Source organism: Clytia hemisphaerica, unplaced genomic scaffold, assembly GCF_902728285.1.
Source record: "Clytia hemisphaerica strain Z4C2 unplaced genomic scaffold, Clytia hemisphaerica genome assembly, whole genome shotgun sequence".
NCBI classification, from domain to species: domain Eukaryota; kingdom Metazoa; phylum Cnidaria; class Hydrozoa; order Leptothecata; family Clytiidae; genus Clytia; species Clytia hemisphaerica.
Window position 1 is genome coordinate 1,813,484 of NW_027103770.1, and position 13,985 is coordinate 1,827,468.

Consider the following 13,985-nt stretch of genomic DNA (forward strand, 5'->3'; position numbering starts at 1 on the left):
CAAACTGCCTTTTTTGGAGCATTGATCTCGTCGGTACCAGGACCCTAATAGTGGTATCTAGTCAAACATAGTCGTCACACAACGTACCCCTTTCTCTTGGACAGACGAAATTATTCAAAAGTGTTGATTCTTGTAAACCTGAACTCAACCCTCTTGCTGTAGTTCAAGTTGACCTTTGATCGTGGGGGGGGGGGAGCACTCAAGGTAAATGACTTACCAGACGCACGGCACTTAAGGGTCGGTTTTTCAAAGGTCAGCTAGTGCACCGTAAGGGTATTTTTTACCTGCACTGTAAGGGTACAGTAATATATTTCCCATCTGTATGTCTTAAAATTACCTTTTTGAAAGCGAGGTGTTCCAATTCTATCTTTTCAAATAATGATAAAATTAAGTCAGATGAAAAAGCGCGAATTTGAGCAAATTTGAGATCAAAGATAAGCTTAATGAAACAATCCTTTAAAATGAACACTTAATGACAGTACCTTTTACCAGCTTCAAAAAACCGTGACAAATTGAAATTGAAACGGTTCCCAAAAACCATTTCTGTTAAAATCCTTTCTTGTTATATCAAACGTACATAAAACTAATTTAAGGGAACTAATTTTGTCTAGAATTTTAATTTAATGAAAATTAGATTCCCGCCTGGAATGAACGTTTCACTTATTGCGAAACTAGAATTCTTAAAAAATAGTTGACACAGTATGAACAAAAGAAAGATAAAGCTAAATTGACACACTTTTAAACGAATCAATTATCCAATATCGTCGGTAAACACGTTATTTAACCTTCATCAATTCAACATCGCTTTCCAAAATCAGTTCCCTTAGATTGACGTTAACCAATCTTCTCAATCACAACAACATACAGTAGAGCCTTTCTAATTCGATCTTCAAGAGATCAAGAATTTTCTTCGAATTATAGAAAGATTCGGATTACGGAGAGTATTGCGTACCATTTCCAACTGAGGTAGCAAATAATTTAGTTCGAATTACAGAGAGATTCAAATAATAGAGGTTCGAATTATAGAGAGTTGACTCTGTAATCCAATCCAGGCACGACGCAACGGGTACGGCAGGTACGGCGGCCGCTGTACCAGATTTTCACAAAAATAACCGAAGTTTTCCTCTTCGTCGGTCAAATCGCTATAAAATCGCTTAAATTTCCTCATTCGCCGTACCAGATATAAAAAGCTTCCGTCGTGCCTGCAATCCGTGAAAAAGTCTGAATAGCATCTTGATTCTTCAAAACAACTATCTTGCTTTTAGCCTTGGTGTTGATATAATTCAACTTTCGAATGAAGTGTCATATAGTTTTTGACGATAGATAAAAACAGTTACACTCAAGAGAAACAACCTCAATCTTCAAACTCAAAAATATAAGAAGGACAGCATAACGTCAAACATTTTGGTTTCAAGATTTCTCACACCGCCAAACGTCATTGCTATGCTTTTAAGGGCTCTGACCATAGTGAATTTTTCATAATTGCCGGGTTTAAAATGTGTTTTCTGACTGATGTAACCAACAAAACTACGGCATGTTATACATTTTCTGTTAGACAAACTATTCCTGAATCTGAAAATTCAAAAATTAAATTGAAAAAATTTGATGAAGAAGAAAATGAAGACTTTTGCGAGGAAGAGTATTTCAACTTTGAAGGGCTTAGTTTCGGCGAAGAAAAAACATTTTGAAAAAATTTTCGCAGTAGATGGTGTATCTTTTACCGAACAATAAAAATTTTTGCGTAAAATTTTTCTAAATGCTTCTTTGTCTCGAAATCTTCAAAATAGTGGTTTTTCATCAATTTTTCATCCGGATTTTGCTTAAAAAAACAATCATAACTTTTGACACATCTTTTTAGAAAAATTTTCCGCAAAATTTAAAATAGTTCAATTCTTTGCGGACAGTGTAAAGAAATTTTGAAACAAAAAAGTTAATTACCCATTAAAACTAAGCACTTTTTGTAAAAGAGGGTGATGCAACATATTATTAACATCTTTTTACAGTTCATAACGTCATTTTTGCAATTAAATTCTTAATTACTCTTAAGGGATTCGATTAAAAAGCAATTTATAAAGGCAATTCTTTGAGTATAACTTTTATGTTCAAATACCAAAATCAATGAATAACTGAATATATCGGGAAGGATTGGTTAAATTTGTAGTTAGATTGATCAAACATGGACAATTTAATCTCTCAGGCTAAACAAATATTAGAGACCACTTACTTAGCAGAAAGGATTTTGGCAAGCCGATACGGAAAAATGAAAATTCTTTGACGCATAGAGAATGACAAATTAGATTATTCTTGAATCACACACTACCTCTTGACAGACCTTCTTGAAGCAGGAACCGAATGAACGTGAAATTAAAAAATGAGGGTCGACATTTGGGCTATCTATGGATCCTAACCTATCGAGTTCGATTTACGATAGCGTTTTAGCGCCCATATAAAAGCTCTTAAGCACCTATATTATGTCATATAAAGTCATTATGTTGTCGACGTAAAAGAACAACCTCAAAAAATCTACATCATCACTTGCGAGGATAAAGTCCTTAGAGTTAAAGAGAATGAAGAAAAATTTGCCAATGTTTGCTTTTAGTTTGCAGCTGCCTGGAAGAATATTCACAAACATTTTAAAGTTTGACTCATGACAATTTTCTGAGATAGGGTCCGGACCTCCTTGAAAAGAGTTGTATTACCTGAGTTTCAATTTGATTTTCTTGATTGACAAGGAAGGATTGTTCGCTTTAGTTGTTCTTGATGACGGCATTGTGCCGTTGATGAACGCGTGACGTGCACGCGGTGACCCAACAGAAACCATTATACCAATCAGGTAATTTTTAGTTGTAAAAACTTTGAAAAAGACTCCTGGAGGCGAAACTGCTACAGAAATTATTTTTTCTTCGACCCTAATCAATGATACACTAAAAATCCAACGATTTTGTGCAGATAACAAAGCCCAAAATTTTTTATCAAGATGAGTGAGCAGGCTAGAAGATGTCTTCCAAGTAAATGGACTCGCCCATTGAAAAAAGTATCATTTTTATATGTTTCTACAATACCTTACACAATGAAAGGGAAGGGGGCGAGAAAATGAAATTAAAAAGAAAAAAATACAGTAAAAAATTCTTCTTTTTTCTCCCTTTTTCCATTTTTTTCCACTAGTGCTGATCTTGATAAGACACATTGTGAAATGTTGACCAAGGCTTTTTACTATAAGAACCGAAATTTCATGAAAGTGATAAAGCAAAGCTTACATAACATACAGTTGAATCTCTCTCTAATTCGATCCACATGGGAACAAAAGGTTTCTTCGAACTAGTGAATGATTCGAATTACAGAGAGAAATTTAAACTACTTTAAACCTGAGGAGAGACCAATATTTTAGTTCGAATAATAGAGGTACTGAAGGACTGTACACTCTTTTTTACCATCGGAACAATTAAGAATAAGAACAATTCTATAGGACCAATGGAGCTTAAAATAGTTAGAAAATACGAATAATTTAAGAACAATATTGACACCGGAATTGCTTAAAGTATCAAATAATTTAAAGGAAAAATCAGCCAAAAAGCCTAAAAAGCCTAAATTACCAAGTTTTGCACCAAAAATAAGAACAGAACAAAAAATAAGAACAGAACAATTTGAGGCGTAGAAGGGTAGCCGAGCTTTAACAAAAATATACTGGTTTTTAAAAAAGAATATGTTAAAGTCTGTTCTCCATAACTTGAACGCTCACATGGCGCGCAAATATGCTAATACTCTTTTTATGAAGAGTTTCTGCGAAATAAAAGTGTCATACATGGCTCCTGCGAGAGGGGGGTTTGGCTTAACTCGGTTGAAAACAGGAATTCGAGGTAGTAAGGCGCTCTTCTTCGAAAATTAGCGAGTTTATGTATATGAGGACAGTGGAGTGACTGAAGCGATTTGGAATAACTCGTAGTTTTGACCCGCAAAATCGAGGAAGTTGAAAGTGTTAATTTACCATCGTTCTCAGTCAGTTAAGATGTAGGCAAATTAGAAGCTTATCATCTCCATCGCAAAAAAAAAACACAGATACATAAACTCGCTTTTGTCGTGTCTCGGGGCAACGACTTTCGAGAGCCGTCTTGGATGGGAGCCGCGCTCTTCGAGGATCGTCGTGGGACAGGGCGTCGCAGGAATCTCTTTCTAATTTTTTTGGTATTCAATTTCCAAATATTTTCTATCTGGTCCTTAAAATATCACTAAATTCATCAACGCCTTTCGAGAACCATGGATTAGTCCACTGCGGCGTCCTTCAAGGGTCGTGGTGGTTGAGACGGCAAACAATGTGACACATAGCACGGCTTCCTTTAAAATTCATTGTTGAGGGGGGGGGGGGGGGTGGCGGAGGCGAACAAGAGAAAGATTTGTCTCACATTTTGTACAAGGGATTGCAGTGCTTAATTTAATTTTGAGTGTTCAATTTTAAAATTCTGGCGGTGAATGCTACTTTCTGTCACCAATATCGGATCAAGCAAGTCACCTTATTAACAGTGTTGTCGAAGGAAGATTTTCACCATTTCTTGGATATTTACCAACAATTTTTCAACCCTCGATGAAACCAAAATGCACTATATACCACCTTCTCACTTCCCACCCTTCCCAGTGGAAAAATTGGCCAAAATATCGTCCCCGGGGGAATATTATCCTCCCATTTTTATCCCCACTGAAAGTAATGAAATAAACCAATCCTCACTGCAAAATATTATGCTATTTTTCCCATCCCCACTGAATTTTCTGACTTGAAAACAACAGATAACTGAAATCCCCAGCCATAAAAAATATGGGAATATCAATCCCCATCGAGTTTCAGTCCGTTATTTTCATCCCCACTGGATAGAAAAAAATCCTGCCGTGTCTGTGAGGGTGTCACTATGCAGGTGCTAATCTCAACATTACTCAAACATCACACAAAACCTAGAATTACATGACATACTCGTAATATTCGTAAGTTTGTTTATACAGAAAAGCAACTGGGATACACAATGGAAAAGATATATTATCCCTTAGCCCATCTGGTCAATAATCGTCAAAGTTACATGAATAATGCTCGGAGTGAGATTTAGTTATACTATATCTTCTTATATATATATACTACAACTTCATTCTACCTCTTACGTTAGTAGATATTTTGAAAACCCTTTCTAATTTGATTATCATACCCCTTATCAACTTAATTTTAAAGCCCGTTCAAGATGGTTTCCCCTTAGATGATACACGATAACAAACAAGTATATACCCAAAAAGTCAAAACATCCCAAAAGTCAAAACTTTTTACAATTAAAGTAAAGAATTTAGTGATTTTGTGACCTTTTCGACGAAGATTTTATCTGATTTTTAGACGATTTTTAACCTTTTAAAGCCTTTTCTTTTCTTCAGATTGTTAGATTGCATACAAAAAACATTTTTAAATTTATAACTTCACCAAAAATTATTATCATTAGCTCGATCATTTAAAGCTCTCCGTAAATCGAACAACATTTCCTTTTTTCGAAGAAAATTCTGAGACCTTTGAAAGCAACAAAATTTTAAACTTTTCATAAAAAAGACATTAACCAGCTCATTTTAATTATTCGTATAATTACTGTATGTAACGAGACTCGAGAATCTCAATATCCGTAGACCTACTGTTTTACACTGTGACGGTAATTTTCATAGAGCTACACTCTCACACTCTCAGCCATTCCTCTCCAAATTACTTTTCTCCCACGTACCAATACTAACCCAGCCAGTACAAACCATTGTTTAAAAGTTCATATAACGTTATTTGGACGTTGTGAACATTGTGTCAACGTAAAAACAACGAAAAAGAAAACAAAAGAAAACTTCATCTTTCATTTATATTCGAAAAACTCGGCTCCGTTGAATTCAACAGTTTCTCGAATACTAATGTGCCAGAAACTATAAATAAAAATACAAAGCGCTCAAACCCAGGTTCAAAATATGAAACGCTTGAGTATTACCGAAGCATATGCTTGAGTATTAATTGATGAGATTTCACAATATTAGAAAAAACATACATGAGGTATCATTTAGCCTTTTAAAGAAGCATACCTCAAGCTAACATTATGGAATCAATTCATGATATTCATGATGTAATTTTTTCTACGGAAACAGCCAGGTTTTAGCCAGTAGTGGTAAATTCTAGCAGGAGAAAAGTCGTTTAAAATTTGCCACTACTGGCAAAAACCTGGGTCTTTCCGTAGAAAACATTACATAATGAACATCATGAATTCTGAGAAAAACTGGAAATTGGCGAACACAAGGCCCATCCAAAGTTTATTTTATACCCTCCCCGGATACCAACACCTTGACGTGGTTCAAAAGTGTATTAATCATTTACCGCATAGCTTGAGCTGAACCTTGGTCATCACTGGTGGTATTTGAAGTAACTGATGACAACCTTTTCATAACACGTTGTGGAAATAACCAACCATTACTGCTGCTCACTTCTCGCATCTCTGGTTGCAAAAGTTAACCATGTACAGTCAACTCTCTCTAATTCGATCTTCAAGGGAAAGATTTCAAGTGGATTCAATTTCGCGAATGAGCCTAAAAGCCAGGTGAAAATAGCAATTTTTTGCCACCAAAGGAGAATTTTAGCTGGTTCCTTCGCCAAAAATACGATTTCAAAAATTTCATGAGTCAGCAATCTCACGCGAAATTTAATCTTGCAAAAGTTGATCCGACTAAAGTATCTACAGACTTTAAAATAGAATACTGAGTATCTTAAACCCTCGGCCCATGAAAATAATGTCAAAAATATCTAAAAGGGCTAAAATCAAAAAATGACAAAAACAACTTCTGCTCTTCAAAGAAAATATCAAAACTGCTTCAATGGAATCAGGTTTAGAATTGAAAATATGGCATAGCTATATCACTTAGCTTACTACAAAGCATTATAAAAGCTTTAGCCTGTCTGTTTTTTTCCGCATTTTATTAAGACTTGACAATAAAAACATTTAATCTCAAAAAAGTTTCGCTCTACACAAACAAGAAATTTAATGTAAAATTAATCCATGAGCAATGTTTTGATATGGATATGAGAATATGGCAAAAAATTCCTTTTCTTGTATTTTTGTAATTAAATGTTGTCAACTTGACAACAACTCTCAACTTGAACAACAGAACCTGCAGACTCTAAATTACTTCAAGGGTGGTGTTTGTTAAAGTTCAAACGGATGTTAGTTACATCCATAGAGTTTAAAGCCCGAAGGGCTAGAGAAGAATCTCTAACCTTTTTTTTTGGCAAGAAAAAGTGAAGCCTCTGATTTCTTATCTAGAACACGTCTAGAACGCGCCACAATCATGACGACGGATTGTATCCAGCGGTTTCTTTGTTATTGAGGACTGCATTTTTTTGAAATCTAGCGATAGATTTTACTGTGAAAGGTTAGAGATTCTGTCCTAGCTCTTCGGGCTTTAAGCTCGATGCTCCAGGATGTGCTTTCATAATACTTTTTGGAAAAGATAGATATACAGAGTTATTTTCCCCATTGAGATTTCAATCGTAGAAATTTTTATCCCCTTCTGGGAAAGGTTTCACCGGGACTGTGAGACAGGGGTTTGTAGACGAACAGAAAGACTGACTCCCACTGGATATTAAAGACAAGAACAGTGAAAATTGAAGCATGTAGCTATCATGGAGACAAATTCATTAAATGAAAATCAAAACGACAAAAAATTAAAATTATTATACAATCAGAGAGTAATGATTGGCTCTTACTGTATCAGAAATTGGCGTTGCCGGTATCTCATGACGGTTGACTGCCTTCGTTTTAAATTCTTCAGAGAAAATATTTAATGTCAAAAAAGCTCTTTTCAAATTATAAATCATGGGTGTATTCACACTGCTACTTGAAAGTTGCTTGAAAATATGAGCACAAAGAAGTGCACGATCTTCTCCTTTGTCTCCTATTATTTAACTTTGCACGATCGCGTGATCGTATCTCAAGCAAACTTCAAGCCAAAACCGTTAATGGTCTTGTTTTAATGGTAAAACAATAATTTTATCAGCTAGAAAGCAATCCTTGAAGTATGTATATCCATGTGAATTTGTTGTATTTTAAACCGTTTGGTAATTTAAATTCATTGTTGCAACACTTCAAGCTGCTTCGAACCTACGCCAAAGAAACAAACGCAATTATTACTTTCGCCTGAACGTTTCACAATAATCAGCAACAGTAATAAAAATTATTTTCTTTTATAGATTTTCATCAATATATCGACAAAATACTTTTATGATTTAGACACGTTAAGGTCGTCAGCTTAAATTTCAAATACAAAATATAGTAACCGAAAGAAGTAATTTTCGTATGTAATAGCAAGTAATCAGTAGGGAATAATTCGCTTTCCAAAGATGATGAATTCTTTCAAAAACATTTACGATGACAAAAATGATTACTTGAAAATTAGCATGTATCAGCAAAATTAAGTATTAGTCTAATTATAAGCCAATTAGATTTATGATATCAAGTCAATACAAAATGCAAGCGGAAAGCACAAAATAAGAATTTTGTTGAAAAGTGAACAAATTTTAAAGTTTGAATGTTCTTACATATTCTTTTAGCCCTTTGAACCCAAGAAAAATGTTATTCTTCTTTTACACGCTTTTTTTTTATAAGAATACACTTTATAAGAATGTCCATGATGAAAATGGTCAAAGAATGAAGAATAATGCTAAGAATATCACCATCGTGGAATTTGGCTACTCAAGCTAAGAATGCCATTTTTAGAGCATTTTCAATTATAAGCTGTCAATTACCCCCAAGTAAGGCTCGCTCCTTTCACAAAAGTGCCATTTATGCTTGAGACGTATGTACTAAATGTTAAATCTATTCTGAACTAGGATCCTAACCTAAGAATATTTTAAGATGATTTTACCAAAAAAGTTAAGAATATCCATGATGAAATGGAGTTACACCATTCTTATAAAAAAAGCGTGTATTTTCGGGAAAATGTTATGCAGCATTTTATATCCTATTCTGAATTCTTGGAATTGTTTCAATTTGTTCTCAAGATTTAACCAGAATTGAGCTTAATGTTCTTATTATTAAAAAGACTCGTTTGTGCGTATAACTCTCACTGATGACGTAATGTTTACCTTGTCATATCAATTCGTCTCCAGTCTTCTCTAACTTGTTCTGAAGTCTTGCGTTCGCGAGGTCGAGGGCGTGGCAAAGGCCTTCTTCTATCCAAAGACATTGCCATCTCACAAAATGGCAAACAATGCAAACAAAGTCACAAACAAAAGTCCAAAGCACCTTATTTTAATATAAAATACGAATCTTTTTATCTACCATTTAAAATCAATTGTAACATAGAATTTGCCAAAACTTAAAGGTTTTGTTTTTAAATAAGAGTGTTAATTCACAAGCTTTTCCACATTGAATTGACACGAATGTGGAGCAAGTTTGGTCAGAAAGAGGAAAAGAACATTTTGCTTATATCAGCATAATATAACAATGGCAAGACACTGTCCTGGTATGAAATATGTGTCTGATATGAAATAGAAACACTTATGTCAAAATAAAACCTTTAATTGCAAAATATATAGGCTTGGATCTTCATTAAATTAGTACATCGTAAAAAATATACACCTTAAATTTGTGATCATAAAAAGTCATTTTCGATTCTAAAGTCATACTTTAAATCATCACAAAAATGTATCTGAAATGGCATTTGAAATCAAATTCATTTTAAAGCAATTTTAATTACTGAAAGAAAAGAGGCAGGCATGTTGCTTTATTTTATGGAGAATAAACTATATAAAACATAAGGCTTCGTTTGCCAAAATTTTAAGAACAAGTTAAGAACAATTTAAGGCTATAAAAGACTCTAAAACTTGCAATTTCTTAGGAAATCCCACAAAAACACTCACAAAATGGTGAATAACATTTTAAGAACAATTTTAGGCTTAAAACTCAAAAGTTATAAGAACAACAAAGGCTTCAAAAGTTTTGGACGTTCGTATAAAAAACGAGTAGAAGAGAAACAGTGTCACAAAGAACACTTTTGATTCATAAATTTTAGCACAGTAATCGACAGTTGTTTGGACAGTTTTAAAATTGTACAAGTTTTAAACAATCCTTTATTAAATGGATTGACATGTCCATCACGTAGAGTTATCTCATTTTATATATTTGAGGGGGTACTATATAACAAATCCTGCATTAATAAAAATAGACAAAAAGAACGACAAAATTCATAAAGAACGACAAAAAACAAATTTCATATTTCGCCGTCCACAATCCCGACCGAAAGTGACCACGAAAGTACCACCCCTACGGATTCATTCCTCTTTGTTTATCACGGGAATTAACTACAGGTGGCTTAAAATACAATTCACGCATGCGTGTTATTAATGCAAGAATTGCAAGAGGATTAGAGGAACCTTACTGATTTATCAGAAATCATCACGAGCTTTACATGGGACAAAGCAAACTCATTTCGTCGGAGATTGCCAGAGTTTTTATGACTTTGTTTGTCTTGATCTCGGGGAAAAGTTTAGTGATGTGATTTGTAATAAGGAATTTTGTAGGAATTCACAACCAAACTATTTTTATTAATCTATCTGGACGATATGAACCAAAATTTGTAGAGGTTTGATTGTTCTTATTTTCAAACATCTAAATCCCGAAATTGTTTTTAGTCCTGTTCTCATATTTTCAGAACCATTTCAAAAGAAAGTTAAAGTGAAAAGTGAAAGTAATCCAATTAAAAAGAAAGGCTCTACAGTTCAAAATCGAAAATCAAATGATGATAGCCCACTGACTGTTTTAACCAAAGTACCTAACCCAGACTCACCCAGATATACTCAGCCAGAAGTAATACTGTACAAATTTAGTGTGTGAGACCAGCATTGATGACTGTGTCATATAAATAACAACATAGCCTATACGTAATTTGCCGCACCCCGGCCTACGCTAGTGTCAGTTCAACGTGTCAGGACTTCAACTTATACCATGACACCCCCTTCTCAAAGACCCAATGGGACCCCTTCCCACTGGAAAAATTGGCCAAAATATCGTCCCCGGTGGGAAATTATCCTCATATTTTTGTCCCCACTGAAAATAATCAGATAAGCAAATCCCCACTGCAAAATATTTATCTACTAATTTCGGGAAAATTCCCACCGAAATGTCTGACTTAAAAACAAAAGAAGTGAAATCCCCAGTCATAAAAAGTATGGGAATATCAACCCCCATCGAGTTTCAGTCAGTTATTTTCATCCCCACTGGCTGAAAAGATCCTACCAGGTCTGTGAGAAAGGGGGGGTGTACCATATGGTATCGAATTTGCAAAACAGTAATGGAAATTGTTAGTAATATTATGTATACAAAACAAGAAATACTTGACTATCATAGAACCTAGATATAAATCGCAATTTATGTTAGAGGTAGTATAATTCAATTCGCTAGTCTGAATCACAGACCTTTATAGATATACTTCCTATAAGAAACTCTTTTCGCTAGAGGACGAGCAGAAGCCTAATAATTCCCATAAAAATATTTTACCTGAAAATGTTCAAATTCTTTATAGATGACCGAGTCATATTGGCATTCCCCTTTTATTCCACGTTCACTTTATACAAACACTACACACATATTATGTTTGTTACAAGGCGTAACATGGATAATGAAAGAAGTCTCATAATAAGTCAAACGGGTTCTCCATCCATTCATTCATGTAATTCAATACATTCATTGAAAATGAAACAAAAAAACACTAATTTTGCTTGTGAGGTGGAAAACCACATTAGAACTACAACAAAATTGGGTAAGGGGTCTATTTTCTATGTAAACAAATCTTATATCCATCGAGTTTTATGTTACAATATGATGATATAAGCTACATTTTAGAAGTCACTTGATTAGGTCAATAAATTGTACTTAAAAGTATACTTCAGATTTAATCTCTAATATTTGCATTTACTATTTTTTGAAAAGTAACAATGCTTATACGGCGATTGTTCCTCAAAAATAGAACTATAGCTTTGGGAACAGTTTTCGAGCTTGGGTTCAATTATAAGTTTTGTGCAAATAAAGTGGAAAATATTCATATGTTTGTTTTTATACATAGATACTATGATTCTGCAAATTGCATTTCTTGGAAAAAGTAATTATACTCCTTACTGACATTTGATGACCAAAAGCTTTGTTCTAAGCTGCGTGTGGTATCCTTGGGCCTTGGGATATTGACAAAATAAAAGGAAAATTGATCGAGCTTTTTTCTAGGAATATGGGATAAAGTTAAGTAAGACCCTCGCATGCTTACAATCTCGGGAACAACACAACGAAAATCCTGTCTGCAAAGGATCAGGCTAGACTAGACTTCGAAACATGACAATTCATTCCTCTGTGTAATAAGACACTACTATATTTTTTGGTAACAGTGTTGAAATTTCCTAAAAGCATACAGTATCTTTTTGCCCAAAGTGCTAAAGTAGCCTGGATATCCAAACTGTAAATTATATTCTCTTACTTTGATGTTTCTGCTATTAGTTGCTTGATCTACCTAGATGCTTGTAAACCCAGGGTCGGGTATTTTTCGGCTTTGCACAATAATGGAATCGACAGATCGAAGTATACATGCGCCAGTAGGGTAGACAGGAGGGGCGCAAAATTTGTGTAGGAGAGCAGACTTTTAGGGACACAATAATTATCTATTCATATTATAAAATATCATTACTGTGTCATAAAAATCTGCTCTCCAACACAAACGCCCCTCCTATCTACGCTACTGCTTAGCGCTGCTTTCTGATATTGGAATGCAAAATATTTTAGGAAGACCAGGCCATAATAAACCAGAAACGTGACATTAATAAAAAAAATTACAGCTTGGATATCTAGGCTTGTGTTGATGTTGTCATTAAGTCCCATTAAACAATAATTTCTATGATAATCACAATCAGTGGCGTTGTGGGAAAATCTTTCTGGAGGGGCCAAAGTCAATTTTCCAAAGTGGTTCCCCCGTCCACCAGTTTCTAAACTTTTACTAATTCATTTGCCTAGGCATAATGAGGAAGAAAATATTTAGTGGATAAGAGTAGATATATCTTTGATGAATGGAGAAGGGAAAAACAGGCCCCACCATGGTTGGGATCGACTAGAAAATTTTTGAAAATCGACTGCCAAGATACCCTAAATCACTAAATAAAAATTGATAAATTTGACACTTGCTAGAGTGAAAAGAAAGAACCAATGTGTAATGCGAGTGAAGCGAGCGAAAAAATTGATGTTTTATGATTTCAATATTGTTGTTAGCAAATTGGTCTTGGGGCGCAGTTAGACTTTCATTTAATAATGCTATAAAACAAAAACTTGTAAATTAGATAGATTGCAAAGAAGTTACCAATCAACTTTATTGCGAACGAAGCAAGCGAAAAAAATTGCAAGTAATTTACAATTATCTCAGTAAAATTGGTCCTGGGCACAATTCAAGGCGCATAAAGTATGATTTTTAAGATCGGGGCGTTTAAAAAAATCTCTTTTGCTGCCACAACGCCACTGATCACAATACCAAGTAAGCAGAACGGAAAGAAATAAGCACCATTATTAGCCTAGAGATCTGAGCCAGATTGATTCAGTCACTTGGTAAAATCTGATGGTATTAAGTTGTGACTGAATATCTGAATATCAGTTTTTCGAGGCAAACTTAAAATCCCGTACATCATTAAAATCATTAAAGCGCCGATAACACTATATATATTGCCATCAGCCGTATCTTGGCCTTGTGAAAACTGGCTTGGTTAACCAGGCAAACAGGCTACATCATTATATCAAAATATAAAAAATCCGAGAGAGACAAACCTTTGTTATTTCTATGTGTGTGTTTTCTCAACAAGAAAGTTTTAGTTTTTAGATATCTCTACAGTACGAGATTTGTGACAAAACAAGCTTGATTCATGTAAACATCAAATAATGAACACAAATGATATGATGATGATATTTTTAAGAGAG

At 34.4% G+C, this 13,985-nt stretch overlaps 1 protein-coding gene across 11 annotated transcripts in view; it reads right to left on the minus strand.

The window, feature by feature from the left end:
- The window catches only part of LOC136805928 (uncharacterized), a 67,838-nt gene that overhangs the window by 7,861 nt on the left and 45,992 nt on the right, over positions 1 to 13,985 (minus strand). The window contains exon 1 of one of the 11 annotated variants that reach the window (XM_067062513.1): positions 13,836 to 13,958. The exons of 5 other annotated variants lie outside the window; for them this stretch is intronic. Coding sequence is in view for 5 of the 6 variants with exons in the window: in XM_067062503.1 (XP_066918604.1) it covers positions 2,700 to 2,821 (122 nt within the window). In the remaining variant the exon portion in view is untranslated. Of the gene's footprint in view, positions 1 to 2,699; positions 2,837 to 6,367; positions 6,557 to 7,750; positions 8,270 to 9,127; positions 9,296 to 11,540; positions 11,629 to 13,835; positions 13,959 to 13,985 lie in introns of those variants that run through there. 5 more of the 11 variants (XM_067062508.1, XM_067062506.1, XM_067062509.1 and 2 more) reach the window with 5 other exon arrangements.